This window comes from Chinchilla lanigera, unplaced genomic scaffold (genome assembly GCF_000276665.1).
Source record: "Chinchilla lanigera isolate Chin_1 unplaced genomic scaffold, ChiLan1.0 scaffold00013, whole genome shotgun sequence".
Taxonomy (NCBI): Eukaryota; Metazoa; Chordata; class Mammalia; order Rodentia; family Chinchillidae; genus Chinchilla; species Chinchilla lanigera.
Window position 1 is genome coordinate 32,259,008 of NW_004955414.1, and position 18,792 is coordinate 32,277,799.

The window sequence follows — 18,792 nt, forward strand, 5'->3', positions numbered from 1 at the left end:
TGCCTATTTAAGTTTTATTGGTTTGTGCGTATTTCTTTCCTTGGATCAGGGTTCCCAACCCCCTTGGTTAATATAAATTCAGTCTCTATACCTGTGAGTACCTCAAGCTTGGGCTTCTAACTTTTTTCTTCAGTATTGTGGATTAAGCCATGTCCATAGCCCCCTTTTTAATTTATGAGACAAAGCATTGCTAAGTCACTAAACGGCCCAGGCTGGGATTGAACTTTGAATCCCACCTCAGCTTCTCAGAGTGCCGGATTTACAGGTGGGGGCTTTGGCTGTTTAATGATAACTGCCTTTTATTTCTGCATAGCCTCAAGGAGATGGAGGTTTCTTGGTAGCTTCCTCAGGCAGTGGCAGCTCAGTAAGACTCACTGAAAAGTCAGAAGAAGCCAGGCCCTGTGGCACATGCTAGTAATCCCAGCACTCAGGAGGCTGGGGCAGGAGGGTTGCCTTGAGTTCAAGGCCAGCCTGCAGCACACAGTGAGATCCTGTCTCAAAAAACCAAAGGAAAAAAAGTCAGAATGGGACACTGTTCAATTGCTTTTTAAAAAATCAGCTCCAGGGCTTTCTCACACTGCCTTCTGGGGACCAGCACACAGCATGTGTGTGGCAGAAACGAGTGAAGAACACTGATTTCTAGGGCTCAGCTACTGGAGCCAGTTTGAAGCCCCTGGATCAGGTGATCTCAAAGCCTTCTGCCTCTGTCACCACCCCTTCACCCAAACCTGCCTCCCCGTCCAGCCGGCAGGCACACTCACTGGAGATGGAGGTGTAGACGGCAAAGGCCCGGAGGCTGGTCATCTCCTTCCTGCGGGTCACATCCACCCGGGAGCAGAAGATGTTCTCCCAAGCGTACAGCTTGAGCAGCTTGATGCCTCGCAGCATCTCGTTGGTCTGCTTCAGCCTCTCGTTGGAATATTCCTTCAGGGAGCGCCAGGTCAGAGGGACGGTGCCTTTGTGCCCCCAAACCCTCTGCCCAAGAGGAAGGCGCAGGCCAACGCCCTCACCACCCCAGCTTCTGTCCGCGCAGGGATGCTCCGCACTCTCTCTGTTAATCTCACTACATGAAAAGCCTGGGCCTAGAAGGTGACGCCATGCTGAAGGTCACTGACAGACTGGCTGTGCTGACGAGGGCAGGGGGCAGGGAAACAGGACGCACACACCTCTGGACACTCACCAGCGTGCTCCGCTGGGCCTGGGACAGCTTGGTGGCCACGAAGTACTGGACCGGAGCCAGCAGAATGATGACAGCTGCTCCAATTAAGGCGCTGACCCCGAGGATGTAGTAGAGGAGAATCACCCCCACGATGATCTGGGGAGGGTCGCCAGCTCAGTTCTCCGACTAACACCCCTCACCTCCAGGCAACTGCCCCTCCCCACTGCCCTGAAGCGCTGTGCGTGGGCACCCAAGTTTCCAAAATGTCTTGGGACACAGTGAGGCAGGGAGGGTGTAACAAAGCAGCACCGGAAGTGGGGATCGGCACGGTGGGCTCTCCCCGGGCTGGTAACTACCTGCACGGCTGAAGCATCCTTGCCCTCCCCGCCTTCCCCCCTGATGCAGTCTCAGGGCTGAGACTGCAGAAAGTGGCAGCACGGCCTGTTTGTTCTGTTTGCTAGCTACCAAGGCTGGCATTTCATTCTCTTCGGCAAAGAGTGATTGCAGCATACATGCCAGACAGAGCAGCCCGGGGTCTGAGGGTTTGCTTTTTCACTCTTAGGCTTCTGCCATCTCTAATTTTTTTTTAGTGAATCAGGCAGGTATTCTCTGAAAGTTCATCCTGTTTCTAGCTTCATGTAAATGACTGCCTGCTTATAAATATGCATGAGAAGCATAAATTACTCTCCCCTGGCCCCAAAGCACCAAGATGGCAGTTTCTCAGGTTGCCATCAAAAGCGGGCACCTCTAAATACAGGACCTGCTCTAGAGGAACAGATGTGCAGGCTTCCTTAGCGAAGGGAGGGGTCACCACGTGTGGCCCTGCTGTCCTCAAGTCCCGCACAGACTGGCGTGAGATTTCCATTAATCAAAGGAAGCCTCCTGCATTAGGGAGGCTCTGAGAGGCAGAGAAGCACCCGCCCATCACCACCTGCTCCCAAGTTAGATGTGGGCCACCTTGGAGATGACCCGCCTACCACTTCTGACCCAGCCCTCATCTGCCTGGAAAGTTCTCCCTGACACCAGTCCCTCCCTTCCCCAGGACCCATGCTCATATGGAGCCCGGGGCGGGGGCGGTGTTCTTCAGCCACCATGGTTGTCTCTGACGCGGAGAAACCTCCCAGGCACCCCAGAGCTGGGGCTCAGTAATCTGCACCCACATCTGCTCCAAGGGTCTTGCCGTGCTGGGGACACAGCCGCCCCTGGCTCTTCCTGATGCTTCTCTATCCCTTGTCCCCTCTGCTCCCCAAACTCCGCAGTCCATTCCTGTCCTGTACAGGGGCTGGCATGGTCCTCCTGGGGGATAATATCGGAAATCAGGAATTCTGAATGTGCTGAGCAAGTGTGAGGAAGCAGAGGGCTACTCAGTCTTCCATTCACGGGTGAAGAAAGCGATCGAGTGTAGTAGGGTCCTGGGGTCGGTGACCCTGAGTTTTAATGCAGACCCCACACTTATCAGCATTCTCTGGCAAGTTATCTAACCTCTCTGAGCCTCAGCTTCTTCACCTTTAAAATGGTGATTATAATGGCAGCTTCATCAGTAGTGCCTGGCATATTGCTGGAGATCAGTGAAAAGTGTCAAGCCCTCTTTCTTAAAAACAAGCAAAGGGCTGGGGATTTAGCTCAGCGGCACAGCGCCTGCCTGGCAAGCACAAGGTCATGAGTTCAATTCCTGGTACTGGAAAAAAACAAAACAAACAAACAAACAAACAAAAAAACAAGCAAAAAGTCTCCTGGGAGCCCTGTCACAAAGGAGTCACAGAAAAGAGACGGGTGGTATGGCGCTGCTGCAGGTTCCTGTGTGACACAGAGTTAGACGCTTGCCATCTCTGGTCTTCCGATACTCATTGGGTGAGAATATACAGGGTTTCCACTATCGATGAGTTCTTTAACCTGATGTCCTTAATAAACTTCAGGGAACCCATGGAGCTCCTGAAATTGCAGGCACAAAGTGTGAATAAGCCTTTTTTTTTTTTTTTTAACCTGCCTGAGAAGCAGAATTTCCAAAGTGTACATAAATTAGTGGTTGCCTAGAGCTGGGAGCAGCGATGAAGAGTGACTGCTAACGGGTACGAGTTTCTATTTAGGGTAATGAAAATGTACTAAATTTGTGATGGTTGCACAGCTCTGCGACTATACTAAAACCCATTGAACTGTGCACTTTAAATAGGTGAATTACCCCTCAACAAAGCTGTTATTTTTTTTATGTGTGAGTGGCTAAAAAAAAATTACAAAACCAGGGAGAGCCCTGGGGCTTACATAGAAGTGGGCTCCTGAGCTAATTTTGGTACTATGAAAAGCCTCGTGTGTCCTGTGGCCATCCAGGATGCACACAGGATCCTGAGCAGATTGAATATCTGGGGCTAAAGATTTAGCTTAGCGGCAGAGCGCCTGCCTGACAAGCGCAAGGTCGTGAGTTCTATTCCCGGTACCGGAAGAAAAACAAACAAACAAAAAACCAAAATAGATTATCTTTGTCTTGGGTCTGAAGTCACAGTAACTCTTTTTATTGGGAGGCGCCCAGCTGGGGATGGAACCCCAGGGCAAGCAGCTGTAGCACCCGAGCCACACCCCCAGCACTCAACTCTCCGAGTGACTCCTGGTAGTAACACTTGTGTGCTGATCAAATCTGTAAGTGACAAAGGAGTAGTCACTGACGCACTTAAAATGAAAGACTGCTAGAAGTGGTCATACACACCTATAGCCCCAGCTACTCAAGAAGCTGAGACTGAGGCTGGAGGATCTCTTGAGTTCAGGAACATAAGGGACAGCCTGAACAACGTAGTGAGACCCTATTATAAACAACAATAAAAACAAAAACCCAACAACACCTAAATGATACTTCATGATAAACATGCAAAGTAATCAATATAGATAAAAATAAATCCAGCCCCTCCTTGTGTTGTGAGGGTTGAATTAAAGTGCAAGAGCCTGGCACGGGGCCAGCCCAGGGTTGGGCTTATTAATTATCCATCAGTAAGAACTACTATTCTCAGCAAGGATGTGTGTGCAATAAACCCTGCAAATACTAGAAATGGTGACCATGCAGCAAGTTTGATGGGCAAAATTGTGCAAATAAGCTGTTCAAGGGGGCACAAGAGAAAGATCTTGCAGATGACAGGCTGGTGACTACATCAGACGAGCTCCTCAGGCCCTTCTGCAGCTTTTGCAGTGAGCTGTATGGGGGAGGCGGCCTGGATTGGGATGCAGGACATACAGAGCTGCTCTCCCTCTGCTGCATCCTGTCTTCTCTAGCTTCTCCCAATGGTGACCCTCTCCTGCTAGTTTCCTGCAAGAAACTTCTAACTCTGAGGAGGACCAACGTCCATCACTCGGGGACAAGGTTTACACATTCTACATCCCAAGGAGCAAAGGATTCTGTAAAGTCTGTCACACTAAAAGTGCACCTGTTGGAGGTGTTTGCCGAGTTCTCCTCCTGATCCTTTACTTAAGTATCAAACTGAATCATCATTATGACTTCAGAGACTAGAAACTGTCTCTATTTCATAGACAAGGAAACCACAACTCAGAGAGGTTAAGTGTTGGCTCCAGCCTGTCTCACCCAAGCCTGATACTTTCTGCTACACCAGGACATCTCTGTGGACCCTGCAGAGTCGCTGGGAACAGGGCTGGGAATTGGGCTTCTGGCCTGAGTATCAGAGCGAAGACTCCTTCCCATGGTAGGGATCAGCGTCCACAAAGGAAGCGCTCCGAGGACAGAGCAGACCAGGCTGGGTCAGACAAGAAGGACTCGTCTATCATCCCGGATCTACTCCTTGTCAGATCTCAAAGCTTTTAAAAATTACATTTTTTGCCAGGTACACAGGTAGACCCCTGTAATCCTAGCTATTTGGGTGGCTGAGGCAGGGGGAGCTCAAGTTTAAATCAGCTTGGGCAATTTATTGAGAACCTTTCTCTAAATAAAATTTTAAAAGAAGGGCTGATGATAGAAATCATTGGTAGTACTCTTGCCTGGCATGTATGAGGCCCTATGTTTAATCTCCAGCATCACACACACACACACACACACACACACACACACACACAATTTTTAAAATAATACACACTTATTGGGGAATTTAGAAACACATAAGGAAATTAAAAACCACTTGTAATCTCATCATGGGGCCATCCGGTTCCCTTTTCTGCGTGACTATGTAAATGTATACATATGCATATTCCAATTTAGTAGGAAACATACTGATAGCCTACTTTGCAATTTATTCTTTTTTGTTTAAAGACACATCATGAGCACTTTGCAATGTAAATAAGTAATTTGCTACAACATAATTTGAAATGTCTGCAGAAATGTCCCACATGTGATGATTCCACTATTTATTTAAGACTGGTTGCATTTTCAAAGGCTTAATGAAACTGTCTTCTCTGATCATCAAGACAGACAGTTGAAAAAAAAAAAAAAAGACAGACAGTTGGACTGCTTGCACATGTGGGACACTAAGAGGACCCAGGGGCACAGCCCATGGAGACCCCAAGGGGTTGGAAGCTTCACGCGGACAAACACAGAGTAGAAGACAGAGCTGCTCATCACCAGACACACAGCAGCAGATTCTGGCTTCCTGTCCTGCAGCCCCCACTCCCATCCCAACCCCAGTACACACGCAGTACCTGCACTGGCATAGCCCAGAGGTTTGGGCACAAGAAGAAAAACCACATGAGCTGGTTGGTGTCGATGGCCACCAGGTTGCAGATCTGGCCGGCAGTCATTTCCCCCATGGACAGGTTGGAGGTGGACAGGTGCATAATTTTATTGTAAATCTTGGTCTAGAAATAAGAGCAGACTGCTTTACATTCATCATCATCAACATCCTGGTCACCACCCTGGATGCTATAGGTCTGGAATGAGCCAGGGGCTTCTCAGGCATTGCCCACAGATCCCTAGCACAGGTCTGTGAGGTGCTCTGTGTTATTGTGACAGCGAGGTGGCTAACAGTTCAGAGAGGTCAAAGGCTTTGCTATAGGTCAAGTCAGGGAGATCACATGCAGTCAAAGGAGGATTTCATCAGCGCTTCTCCAGGGAGCAAGGCTTCTCCCTTCCTTTTATTTTTTATTTTGTTTTGTTTTGTTGGGGTCTTGCTATACAGTTCAGGCTGGCCTTAAACTCACTGTGCAGCCCAGGCTGGCCTCCAGCTCCTACCGATCCTCCTGCCTCAGCCTCCCAAGTGCTAGGATCACAGGCGTGTACCACCATGCCTGGCTTCAAGATCTAAATCTTAAAAGCAGATCTTCATGTCCAGTATTCTTGATTTACTGGAGGCCAGAGGGGTACACAGGTCAGGCCATAAACATGCTGAAACGGGGAGCTGCCCGCTGTGGGGTGGCCTTCTCCATCCTGGGGTCACTTCCTGTCATCGCACAGCCTTGAAACAGAACAGGGGATCAGCCTCAGCAAGCCCACTGTGAGACGCAACCCCGAGTGTCTGCCAGCCCAGCACCCCGAGGACCCACAAGGGGGAGCAGGGGGAGCAGCCAGGAGATGTTCCTAGAAGCACAGGACCCAGCCACATCCGTGTGGAGATGGTGGCTGCTGGCGAGACTGCAATTTTCAGGCTGCGTGCTGCGGAACCAGGAAAAAGCCATTCCCGCCGGCCGCATCTGGGGCCGCTGGTCTTGAATGCAGCCCTGTCGTGTTTCCGCCACAAGTGGCTCCCAGCCCATAATTTATCCTTTGTGTAAACTCAGGCTTTCTTGTGGGCAAGGCTTTCTCACAGCATAGCCCGCTCTGTCGTTCACTGCGGGTAAGGCTTAATACAATGGCAATGGTATTTTTGGAAAACCTATGCACTTCCTAGGTTAGAAATCAGGCTTTAAAGGATAAGCACCTAATTTCAGTGCAGTAAGGACAGAGTAATCTACCAAAGCATCATTCAGTAAAGATCAGGATACAGGAGATTGTACAACTAAAAGCTGGTATATTTTTACCAAATATATATAATTTGGGAATTTTGCTTAATAATTTTTTATGCAAAAAACCCCCACCCATATGGCTATTCCCAAACTCATGCAGACACAGGCTCTCATCGATAAGGGTAAATTTCCTGTAAATACTTTGCTACAAATCTCTGAAAGGAAGAAGGTTTTTAATTTTCTAATTTGTTTCCATAATTAATGTCAGAATTTCTTTTGGTGAGCGTATGGACCAGTCTGGCCTAGTAATGCAAAAAGGTCACACAGTTTGATGGAAACAATTACATGGTAGTACATTAAAAAAACATTTCTGCCACTTTTCTTGTAATTGGAAAATGCTGGTCTGGTGTTTGACTTATGACATACAGATAGAATTCAGATTTAATTACAAAACTATCCAACCACAAAATTGTTTGTGGTGGTACAAGTCTGCCTGTCACTGGCAGGGGCTGAGCAGAGGTTGGAAATTTTGGAGAGCTTTTCTCAACTGAGGTCTGAGCCACATGAACCCTAGAGGGGCTCTGATTTTCTTGGTCGCTTTCTACCACTCTCAATGACATCCCTGAGGAAATACTGTTTTCTCTATGCAAATCCACCAAGGGTGGGAAGTGCCGTCTGTACAGCTGCACAGGTTGTGCACTATGGAACGTTAGCAGCAAATAGCCAGACTTTGGTCCTGATACTGTCCCTAGCCCAGGCTGTACCTGTTGCCTCTCAATCTCTTTTCAGCAAAGCCTCTGATCCTGGCTCCCACAGGACGAATCATTGACACTTATTCTGAAGAACATTTTTGAAGAAGGTTGCGGCTTTTGGATTTTGCCATGATTCCATGGCAATCACCGAGATCGCCAGAATCAGCTAGTTACCCGTGCCTCTCGCGCCTTTGCAAAAAGAGAATTTTGAGCAGGGCATATACGGTCTCAGTGATTACGCAGATGCTGTACCAGCCCTGACTATGTGAAAAATTAACCAATTTCTATTTAAACTGCTCTTACACAGTGTGTTTCATTCAAATCATTAAACTTAATGAGAACCCTGGGACTTGGACAACTCTCACCTCTACCACCTTCAAAGGCTCCCCGACTCCCCCGAGACTTTGATCATCTCTCCAATCTACTCTATGCAGGAAGCCACAGAAAGTTGGATCGAATCATAGGCCTGAGTGATGAATGGTATCTAGAGGATTCTGAGGCTGTGTCTGCTCTCAGCAGGACAGAACGCTGTGATTGATCGGTGATGTCTGCCACTTTGAAGGGCAGGAGGCCCAAGGGCCAAGCAGCTGACAGCTCAGGCCTGCTCCAAGGCAGAACCAGAGCTAGATCTGCTTATGACAAGTCCCAAGTCCAGCCCAAGGCGCTATCCATCCCCGCACTGCCCTGTCAATGTTTCTTTCCTACCACTCATGAGAAGTAGCGAAAGTGAATTCACAGCAGAATTACTTTTTTGACGGGGAAGGGGAGACAGGATCTCATTATGTAGTGCAGGTTAGCCTTGAACTCACTTATGGAGCTCAGGCTGGCCTCAAACTCATGGTGATCCACCTCTCTCAGCCTCCCAAGAGCTGGATTACAGGTGTGCACCATCGTGCCCAGCTCTGGCAGCAGAATTATTCTTGAGTGTCTATGAGCATGAATAATGCAAGTATCATTGTGAAGGCAAAAAGGAAAAAAAAAAAAAAAAAAAAGAAAAGAAAAGATTATCCAAGTACCTGTATCGCTCCTCTCAAGTTAATTCCGGTCTCAATGGCAACATAGTAGGAGGCTTGCAGAAAAGTCCTTTGCAGTAGGAGGGCAAGGAACAGGAGCACAGCCAGGACGTAGGCATTCGCGAGGAACTCTTGGGATGAGACAAAGTAAACCCCGAGAAACTGCGTCTGTTGGGAAGAGAGGTTCAGAGGGGGCTGTCACTGGCAGCGAAATGACACCATCCGTATATCCCGCTGTGCTGGCATGGCCACATTTATTACAGGTCCCTGCATGCTTGCAAAGCCTTGTGCCACTGTTTCTCAGTGAAAAACCAGGCTAACAAACTCCACTAAACGTTCTTCGGACTGCAAGGAGGATTGCCTGTACCCTCCTTGCCCTCCCACTCGGGGGAACAGAATGAGGCCCGTAACTGTGACTCCCAGCCTTGCGGTCCCCAGGCTGAGGGGTGCTCACTGTGAATGGATTGAGAATAAACAGGGCAAATCATGCAGGAACCAAAACCAGAGCTGCTCAAGCAAATCTCACAGTGTGTTCTCTGCTGCAGAAACAGAATCAGCAATGGCGAAGTCCCCTGCTGCGCAGTGGCTTCTGGGCAAGAAAGCCAGCAGGAAACCTGGCACTGCTGTGCTCCCAGGGGACAGATGGGAACTCAGTTCCCTAGACCTCCAGTCTTGTGGGCGCCCAGGACCGCCTTCTGAATTTAAGGTTCTCTCTCTGCATTTCCAGCAAGATCTCAGATGATCAGCAGCAAAGGGGAACATTCTGCCTTTGTTGCTAAAGATACCAGGGAACAACAGTGCGTCTGTTTCCAAATTCAGCATCTCTCACTCCCAGAAAAACTTTGATCTTGATAAGTATAAGTCCGGGGCTCTCCAGCCCGGCCACATCAGTATTTCCATGAAGACAGAACTCTGCCCTTTCAGAGACTCTGCCCTGAGCCTCAGGCTCTTTGGGAGGGTGTGGGACCCACTGCAGGGCAAAGAGGGATTGGAACAAAGTGAGGAGGAGCCTGAGGGTGACAGGGGTAGGGTGTTCCCTGGAGGCCTCTTCCTAGAGTTACAGATTCCTGGATCTCGGATGCAGGGCTTCCTGGCAGTAGAAAAGTGAGACCTTCTCTAGGTTTAAGAGCCAAACCAGCCCTGGTGGCTCCTTGGAGAGTCTCGTCCTGCTTAGAGCAGTGTCTCCCGTGCTGTGTGGACAGGGGTCTCTTTCTGTTGGGTGCAGCAGAAAGTGGACGGGGTGGGGTGCGGGGACTACAGAGGGGTGCATGCAGGACCTGAGAGGGAGGCCCTACAAGGCTTAGAGTCTTGACCCTCCGTCCTCTTTGCCAGTGCCCCAGAGGGGGAGGCAGAGGCAAGAGGAGAAAGACAGTATGAGATAGAGGGCAAATGCACTGTAAAACAGGCTGCGGCGGGGAAAAGATCTGACGCAGGAGACAGCATTTACCATGCATGAAATGCCATCCTCACGACACGTAATGAGGAGGGTTCCCTTGCTGCCCATTTTACATAGGACATGGGGTTTCCTCACGGGGAGGCAGCTGTCCCAAGGCCACACCCTGGTCAGAAGACATGTGGACGCTCTGGCCCCCAGTCCCTCTCTGAGTGTCATGTTGTCACATACAGACTTGTAGCTTGTGGGGGATGGAGAATGCCTATTTGGCAGACTCCGGATCAAAAATAGAGGCACACAGGCTTAGGAAAACCCCGCGGTGCTCAGTGTACTCTGAGATCCTTCTGTCCCGCCACCCTCTGCACAGACCCGGCCTGGGGAACGGAAGGCATTATTTTAAAGCAACAAAACACATGGCATCATCCCAAAGGAAATAATTAAACATAAGGAAGCAGCTATGTACACAAAGATGTTTCTTTCTGAGTTAGAGCTGTGCGGATGTCCAACCGCAGGGAAGAGTTACGATGCTCGTGGGATCACCTGGCACCCAAGGTCACCGATCACCATGACGGCTCTTGAGGAGCGTGAAATGCCACATACATGCTGTGTCACGGCAACTGGAAAACACACAGGCTGGACAGCGCGGGCAGGGAAAGCAACGGAGCACTTATGCTGGCGAGACAATGGGTGGTGTTTGTCAAATGCATTCATTAATATTTGTGTATTTTTAAACAAAGAAACAAATTCCCTCTTTGTAGCTCTAAAGGCAAAACTTTGGGCTTTCCCCTCCCCCCAAGCACATACACTCTAGGCCCAAAACAGTATGTTTCTGTGGACCAAGAATTTTGTAACCTATTTTGAAAATAAATGAAAACCTCACTGCAGGTCTAGGTCACGAGATCATAATTAAATCTCGTCCTAGAGACAGTTTCAAAGGGAGGGGACCTACACTCACAGGGGACCTGATTAAGAAGTGGGTACTAGACGAGCCAAGAGGCCTGGGGTGCTGCGAGGAGAGGGCCTCGGAAAGGGGGACTGGGTGTGAGGGCGCCACAGCAGGAGAGGCAAGACTGAGAACCACAACTTGACATCTGGTGGAAGCTAGGCGCTTTGGAAGATCGAATGTCCGTCCCAGTCCTGCATTTTCACCAGCTCTCAGGGAAGAAGCTGTGTTTGTTTTCAGGCATTTCTCCAGTATTATAATAATCAACAAATTTAAAAGTTAAATTTAAAATCTTATTTTATTTTATTATTTCTTTATTTATTTTTTTGGTACCGGGAGTCGAACTCAGGACATAGTGCTTGCCAGGCAGGCACTTGTGCCACTGAGCTATATCCCCAGCCCTAAATTTAAACTTTTAATTAAAATTTTTAAAAAAATATTTTTAAAATTAGCCACCACCACCACCCCACCACCCCCACCTCCGCCATGTACGTCCCACTATGGAAGTTACACATCTCCCCATCCAGGCCTGCAGAATGAAGCCACCGCTGACCAGCACAAAGAGAATGCCCACAGAGGGAGCCCTGGAACCCAGACCCTGCACTCTGCTGTTCTGATCCCTGGTTCCCTGTTTAGCTTGGGGTCTGCTGATGGCACAGGTCCCCTTCCCCTCCCTCTGGAGCTTAAAGAAGAGGGCGTCACTTGGGCTCTCGTTTTTTATCTTGTCAGGCACACAGACGAGCTGTCCATCTGGGAGGCCCTGGATAAAAACAGTAACCACGTTTGCTCAACCACAGACCAAGCATCCGTCCACAGCCATCTGACCCGGTAGCTGACAGCCTAGACCTGGAAGCCAGCTGCATCTGAGTTTGGGTCCCAACACATCATACCCGCGCCACTGTATCCTAGGGAAGTTCCTCAACCTCTCTGAGCCTCAGTTTCCTCACCTTTAAAATGAGGCTCTGGAGGTTCCTATTTCAGAGTATGCCATGAGGATTTGATGGAACCACGGGTGTGAAAACGATGTAGAAACAGAATTATTCAACCCACGGTAAGGCCTACATTACTCAGGATGTCATTTCCCGAGCATGCTGGGGGACAAGCAGGGCTCAGGGCGCTGGGCACACAGAGTTCAGATGATGCCAGTCCTGTCTGAACTCTGGGACTTGGGGTCAAGCTGGGGAAAGGGACAAGAGGTATTGTGACAGTAGAAGCAGAGGGTATGTATGGGAGGCAAGACGTATAATTCAACCAGGGGAAGGCGTCTTGGAGGAGGTGACATATAACAGAGTCTTAGTGGATGACAAGAGGGTGACAGTGAAGCAAAGGCAGACACTCCAGGCCCCTGAAGCTGCACGGACACTGTCACAGAGAAACCAACCTCCACGGCGACACTCCTGGTCACAGAAACACCGTCCCATTTGCGTTCATTAAGTTACTACAGCGACAGTCACACATATGGCCATCCAGATAGGAACAGAACACACACACAGAAAGACACGTACGAGAGACAGGGACAAGCAGAACTCACTCAGAAACACACACACTCCTCCTCCCACACACAACACACACAACACAGACTCACAGCTACACGACCGTCCCTGAGGCTGACAGGTCCTTTGACGCTTTGGCCCTTACACCAAACCCGCAGCCTGCTCCTCCTTTTCCTGCCTCAGCCAGGAGCAGCCTGGCAGGCCTTAGACACCAGCAGTTCGCTCTGAATCCAATTCTCTCGCCCTCCAGTCAGATCAGAGGCACTGCGGGAGGCAGGTGACAGATTGGGAGTGGGGGCTGGGAGGAGAGAGGCTGGAAGGAACTAGATCAGGGGCAAAGCGCAGGCCGGGTCCCAGCTCTCCCTGAGGAGAGGCAGAGGGGACTAGGATGGGAGCATCCGAGACCTGCTGGGTCAGACACCTCAGTAACTACAGCGGAACAGAGGCATCTGTCCACACGGTTGCCAAGGATGAGGTTTCTTGCCAACTGTGAGTGTCCTGGGAGGGAAAAAAAGGACAACGCAGCCACTGGCAGAGTTGGCGGTGAGTGTCCAGCTGCACAGCCTGTGGCGAGAGGCATTCAGGCCGGGCTTCCTCTGCAGTGCAAAGCCAAGGAGCCTCCTTTGCGGTTTGCCAAGACCAGCACGACACTCTGCTGAGTTAGAGCCGTGGAGACTCAGGAAGATGAACCAAAACACCTCAGTCAGTAACCTGTTTCTTGTTGTCCGGGCTCAGGAGCACAAAGCAAGCCAGAGGCGGTGGCACACGCCTCTAATCCCAGCACTTGGGAGGCTGTGGCAGGAGGACTGCCTTGAGTTCAAGGCCACCCTGGGCTACAAAGTGAGTTCAAGGCCAGCCTGGACTATATAACGAGACCCTGTCTCAAAAAAAAACAAAAATGGAAAAATAAAAGAAGGAGCACAAAGCAGAGGTAAGCCATTCCCCAGGCAACCACATGACCAAGCTGGAGACTGTATTGACTTTCAACCTCTGGGTTCTATGTCGGAAATTTGCTGATTGTGTTTGGGGTGCAAGGAACAAATATTCAATCTGATAAGGCCTGCTGCCACTGAGGCAGGGCCATCTGTCCCCGGGATCTGCATGCTGATAAGTAACTGGGACAAGAGCATTCCAATGAGAGGGCAATAAAACCCAGGGTTTGTGTATACATAAAAAGAAAAGAGAAGGCTATGGGAACGCTCAGAAGAACTAATCCTAAGCGTGGTGCTCACCACCTCCCGCACATCCTGCCTCCCAGCTCTGTCCTTAGAGAATCCTGGTGGCAGGGAGTGTTCGGAAGCACAGGAAGAGGATGGTATGGACTGGCTGATAAAGGCTCTGGCTTGTGTCATTTCCCCCTAACATTAACAACCGGCTCCTTGTTCCTGGAGGATGTCAATGCAGGGTACTCTGCTGTTGCCTCTGGTCAGGCTAAAGCTGAAGGTGACACTCCTGTGGATAGGAGAAGTAATCACTTCCACTTTCTTTTTTGGGCCAAGTAAATGTTGGAGGCTCAAAAAGCCAGAAAAGGACTCAAAGCCATCAAAGGCTAAATAAGTGAAAGATCCTCACATTCTTGACTGAACAAGATGTCCTCTCAGTTGGCGAACTCCTATTTATCTGTCAAGGCCCCATTCAAATACCCCCTCCTCTATGATGTTGCCTATGACTCTTGGTTTAACTAGTCACTCTTCCTGTCATTCCCTATATGTGCATATTCCTCCTCACAATCATGTATAACATACAGTATAAAAATATTTTTAGATTTCTCTATTTTTCATTGGATTTTACATCCTGAGAACCAGAGGTGGTGGTTGAATAACAATAATCGATGTCATATCATGGTTGTAAGTACCCAGACTTGGATTCAACTCCTGGCTGTTACTAACGAGCTAAGAGAACCTGGGAACAGTTACTGAGCCTCAAGTTTCTCACCTGTAAAATGGGGATAAGAATACTGAACTCATGGATTCAGAAATCAATCTCAATACAGTTGTTACCAAAAAAAAAAAAAAACAAAAAAACAAATGATTGTTTCGGGGATTAAATGAGATAATACATGGTTAACTCCTGTACATAGCTGACTATGTGCCAAGTGGTCACTAAGTGCTCATTTATTATCATCATTGTCATAATCACTGCTCTGTATTCTCACAGCCCACCCTGATAGGCACATAGTAGGGTTCAATAATTTGCTGAATAAATTTGGCAGACTTAGTATATTTCATAGTTCTGATCAAAAGTGCTCAGCTGACTAATTATATCTCCTGAATATAATCCTCCTGAGGATTGACTGCTATCTGTGAGTTTAGCAATTACGATGAATTCATGTTATACAACGGGGTGTCATAAATTACTAAGAGCCATAGTTACCAAACCTCTGAATTGCTTTTGTGCTGTCTGTGGTTAAAATGTTATAATGACATCCTCACTGGAAGATACAACCCTGAATCTTATTAGAGGGTGAAATTTTCCCATTTCACGGTCATCTAAATCTAAATGGTTGCAAAGTGCCCCTCAGTCCCCAAACTGGCTGCCATTGCCACAAATAGGGAAAATAACCCCACAAAAGGTTTTCTCTTTTGTATGAAACATTTCAGCTCATAGCATCTTCAGAGGTAGAAAGACCACTGGACATCGTCCAGTCCAGTAGATTGCAAGTACCTTGATGCTGTGGAACCCTCTTAAAAAAGTTTAATGGAAAGTTCAACATTTTAATAAAACAGGGGTAGCTTTTTGGTTGGTTGGTTTGTTTGTTTTTGGGTACTGGGAATCAAACTCACAACCTTGCACTTGCCAGGCAGGTGCTGTGTCCCTGAGCTATATCCCCAGCCTCAAGGGGTAGCTTTGAATACAACTTGGAGTGAGGGAAGAAAAGACTATATCCAGCCACGGACGCTTCCCACTTCCTTCTCCCCCAAGATGCCCCTGCAGAACCTTGAGAGCTAGGACACACAGAAATGAAGAACGCAGAACCCTGCCACCTTCTTCAGAGTCGATGAGGAGGACGAGAACTAACCATCAACACATCTATAAGCCACAGAAACGCTAGACACTGGGCCAACAAACGCACCCCCTGCAACTTTCGGCATGACAGCAATAGGAGTGGTGACAGCAGTAACGGTGGGATAAGCTGAGCTGGGTGCCATAAAAGCCTTGGGGCGCAGGCTGGCATTTTGGTTGGCTACGTATAGAAGAAGAAGATGTGCTGAGGGCTCTGCCTGAGTGAGGAGCCACGCCAGCGTGGTCATGGTTCACACACATCGGTCTCTTTAATGCTTGAGCACATCTGCATGAGGCAGACGGATTTTCTCGGGGCTGGCCCGCCTGCCCCAGGGGGCCTACCTTGGGCTGGAAGACACGGTTCTCCTTTCCAAGATGGTCCACGATCCCGAAGATGCACAGCGGCCCGGCAAAGCCCAGCAAGTCGGCCAAGATGCGGAATGTGCTGCTGAGGACTAGGCGCCTCCCGAAGGCATGGCAGAGTGCCCGCCAGATGGCCTTGGCACCCTGTGCGCTCTGTGTGTCCTTCCGCTGCCCAGAGAGACCCGTGGGCAGGTCAGAACGGCCAAGGGCTCATTCGTGGCAGGGCCCAACCTCCCAGGATGTCCCCGGCTCCTGCTCCCCGGGGGAACCCAGTGGCCCTGCAAACAACTCCAGGAAAAAATCATGGAATCACGAAGTGCATGGCTGGGTGGGCCCTATCAATACCACTGTGCACCAGATGGGGAAACTGAGGCCAGAAGATTGCTCAAGGTCACAGAGCTTGTCAGGGACTATGTGGTTTTTATTTTTGTTTTTTCTTTTTGTCTTTTTGAGAAAGGGTTTCGCTATGCAGTTCAGGCTGGCCTTGAGCTCATTTTGTAGCCCAGGATGGCCTCGAACTCACAACGATCCTCCTGGCTCAGCCTCCCTAGTGCTGGGATTACAGGCATGTGCCACCACACCTGACATCAGGGACTATGTGATGGCACAGCCTCACACTGAGAGACGGATGTGCCACACTTACTCACGACCACCTGCAACTGTGTCTGCCTCAGTTTCTCCCGATATTACTGCAGAGGCTGCAAAGGAGCACTGGACTGCAAGTCATGGGACTGGCTGTGCCACCTACCAGCTGTGTGCCAGCTGTGGGCCAGCTCTGGGCAGTCATGGCCTCACTCAGGACCTCAGTTTCCTCCTCAATGATATAAGGAGACCTCTACCTGGCCAAATTCAGAGTTATTATAAGCGCCAGGCTGATATCCCTGCCTCCCAAACTGGGTGAGAACTGCTGTAGTCACTGAGCCCCAGAAGGAACTGTAGTGGCCTGGGAAGTTCAGTGGGGTCATTCTCCTCATCAGGTCCTCAGTTTCTCATCTGGACAATGAGGATACCGGACCATTCCACTGTGACCGTCCTATGAATCTGTGTGACTTAAGCTGGGCATCTTTCCCTCAGTGCACCTCAGTGTCCCCAGCTGTCCCACCAAGGTTTTGACCCGACGTCTTCCCAGGCCCCTGTCTGTGACTTTTCACTGGAGGGCAGGGAACGGGGGGTGTGGCTATGACCCCACTGACCGCCTGCGCATCGAAGGCCTCGCAGAGCCGCCGGTAGTTGGTGAGGGCCCTCATGGCGATGGGCAGCTTCCCGATGGCTCGCAGGTCAATGGGCTTCTTGTGGGCCGTCTTGATGAAGGCGTTCATCCACCAGTAGGTGCCCTTGGACAGCAGGTTCACGAAGGGCTGCAGAAAGCGCACACCCAGGTCCTGCAGGTCCTCGGGGGGCTTCACCTCCCTCGGTGTCTTGAAGAAGATGTATCTCTGTGGGGCATGGCTGGGGGGTGAGTGCACGGCCTCATCTCCCCTACCCAGCTCTGCAAAGATCCGGGTCTGTGACAGCCACAGTGCACCTCTAACAGATGCAGCTGTCTTACCTATAACTATTCCCAGGAAAAGCTCCTTAGACACTGCTTGCTGCCCAACACCAGGATCTCCTCACTGTGTGAGTATGCAGTGAGGTCTACTCTGAGTCCCACTGGCTTGGCTGGGTCAGGCTTAAATTGAGTTGAGGAACATGGATCCATAAAGAAACCATCGTGTTCCACAGAGTTTGCAGAACCTGAAGGCACAAGGATCTGGGTTCAAGTCCTGCCTCTTCCGTGTACTCGCAAGGTATTCTGGGTAAACTTCATGTAACAAGCTTCCCCTTCTCTGAATGGGTTGGTACCTGTATGTCAGGAGTGCCCTGAGGGAGGGACCTGAGAAATGCAAATTACACTCATCAGAAGGCCCAAATTAGAAAGGACTGGAGGGCAGGGAAAGGTTTTCTCCCTCACTGTGAGTGGACAGTGTTCTACGACACTGATTGAAACTGTAAACACCCACAGCCTTTGCTCTGGCAACGCTGTGAGCACAAAAATAAAGGCAACAACACACACAGATACAAGTGTGTTCAATACTCGTTATTTACAAAGGCAAGCACTGGGCCCCAAGGTGAACGCCCACCAGGAGGGTGATGGCTAAGTAAATCACAGTTCGTCCGCATCATGGAAAATGATGCAGCCATTAAGAAAACTGAATTAAGGATGTCACGCAGCTTGGAAGGAGTCCTGAGACATTATTTGCTGGGTGAGAAAAGCACAGGGCAGAAAACCAGGCAATATGATCCCACTTGTAGGAAACAAGTATTTAGGGAGAAAAGCGTATATTTACATGGGCTGAGAGAAAAAAAAAAAAAAACCTGAACAGGTACTTCAGATAAATGTGAATGGAATTATCCTAACAAAAACACAGCACGGAAAGACAAACTAGTTACTCGCCTGGTTAGGCAGGAAGGCGGGGACAGAGCTGGGGAAGGAGCAGCTGACCCTGAGGTAGCGGGGAGAGAGGGGAGCGAGGGAGAAGACCAAGGACTACAACCCCAAGGACAGCGCAGTCACACCTCCTCGTTACAAAGGACGTATGACTATACGAACACACTGGAGCACACACAAGTCTCCCTGCCTCGAAAGAAGCCAGGAGAAGCCAAACCCTGCCCTCCCTATGGGAGTACTACTCCCTCCCTACAGAGTCACCCATGCTTCACCCTGGGCGAACTAAGTGTCACCTCCTCACCCTCTGGAGCCTGGCAGTGAGGCCTGGGCCTGAGGGATGGCTCCCCAAGGCACCCGACCCCTCTCTGGGGCAGGCAAAG

At 49.6% G+C, this 18,792-nt stretch overlaps 1 protein-coding gene across 4 annotated transcripts in view; it reads right to left on the minus strand.

The window, feature by feature from the left end:
• The window catches only part of Abcc8 (ATP-binding cassette, sub-family C (CFTR/MRP), member 8), a 72,786-nt gene that overhangs the window by 42,765 nt on the left and 11,229 nt on the right, over positions 1 to 18,792 (minus strand). For 2 of the 4 annotated variants that reach the window (XM_005380386.2, XM_005380385.2), the window contains exons 5-10: positions 17,178 to 17,420; positions 15,964 to 16,152; positions 8,793 to 8,957; positions 5,786 to 5,941; positions 1,181 to 1,315; positions 762 to 924 (exon numbers count right to left, since the gene is read on the minus strand). In XM_005380386.2, the coding sequence (XP_005380443.1) occupies positions 762 to 924; positions 1,181 to 1,315; positions 5,786 to 5,941; positions 8,793 to 8,957; positions 15,964 to 16,152; positions 17,178 to 17,420 (1,051 nt within the window). The remainder of the gene's footprint in view (positions 1 to 761; positions 925 to 1,180; positions 1,316 to 5,785; positions 5,942 to 8,792; positions 8,958 to 15,963; positions 16,153 to 17,177; positions 17,421 to 18,792) is intronic. The other 2 variants (XM_013512093.1, XM_013512092.1) reach the window with 2 other exon arrangements.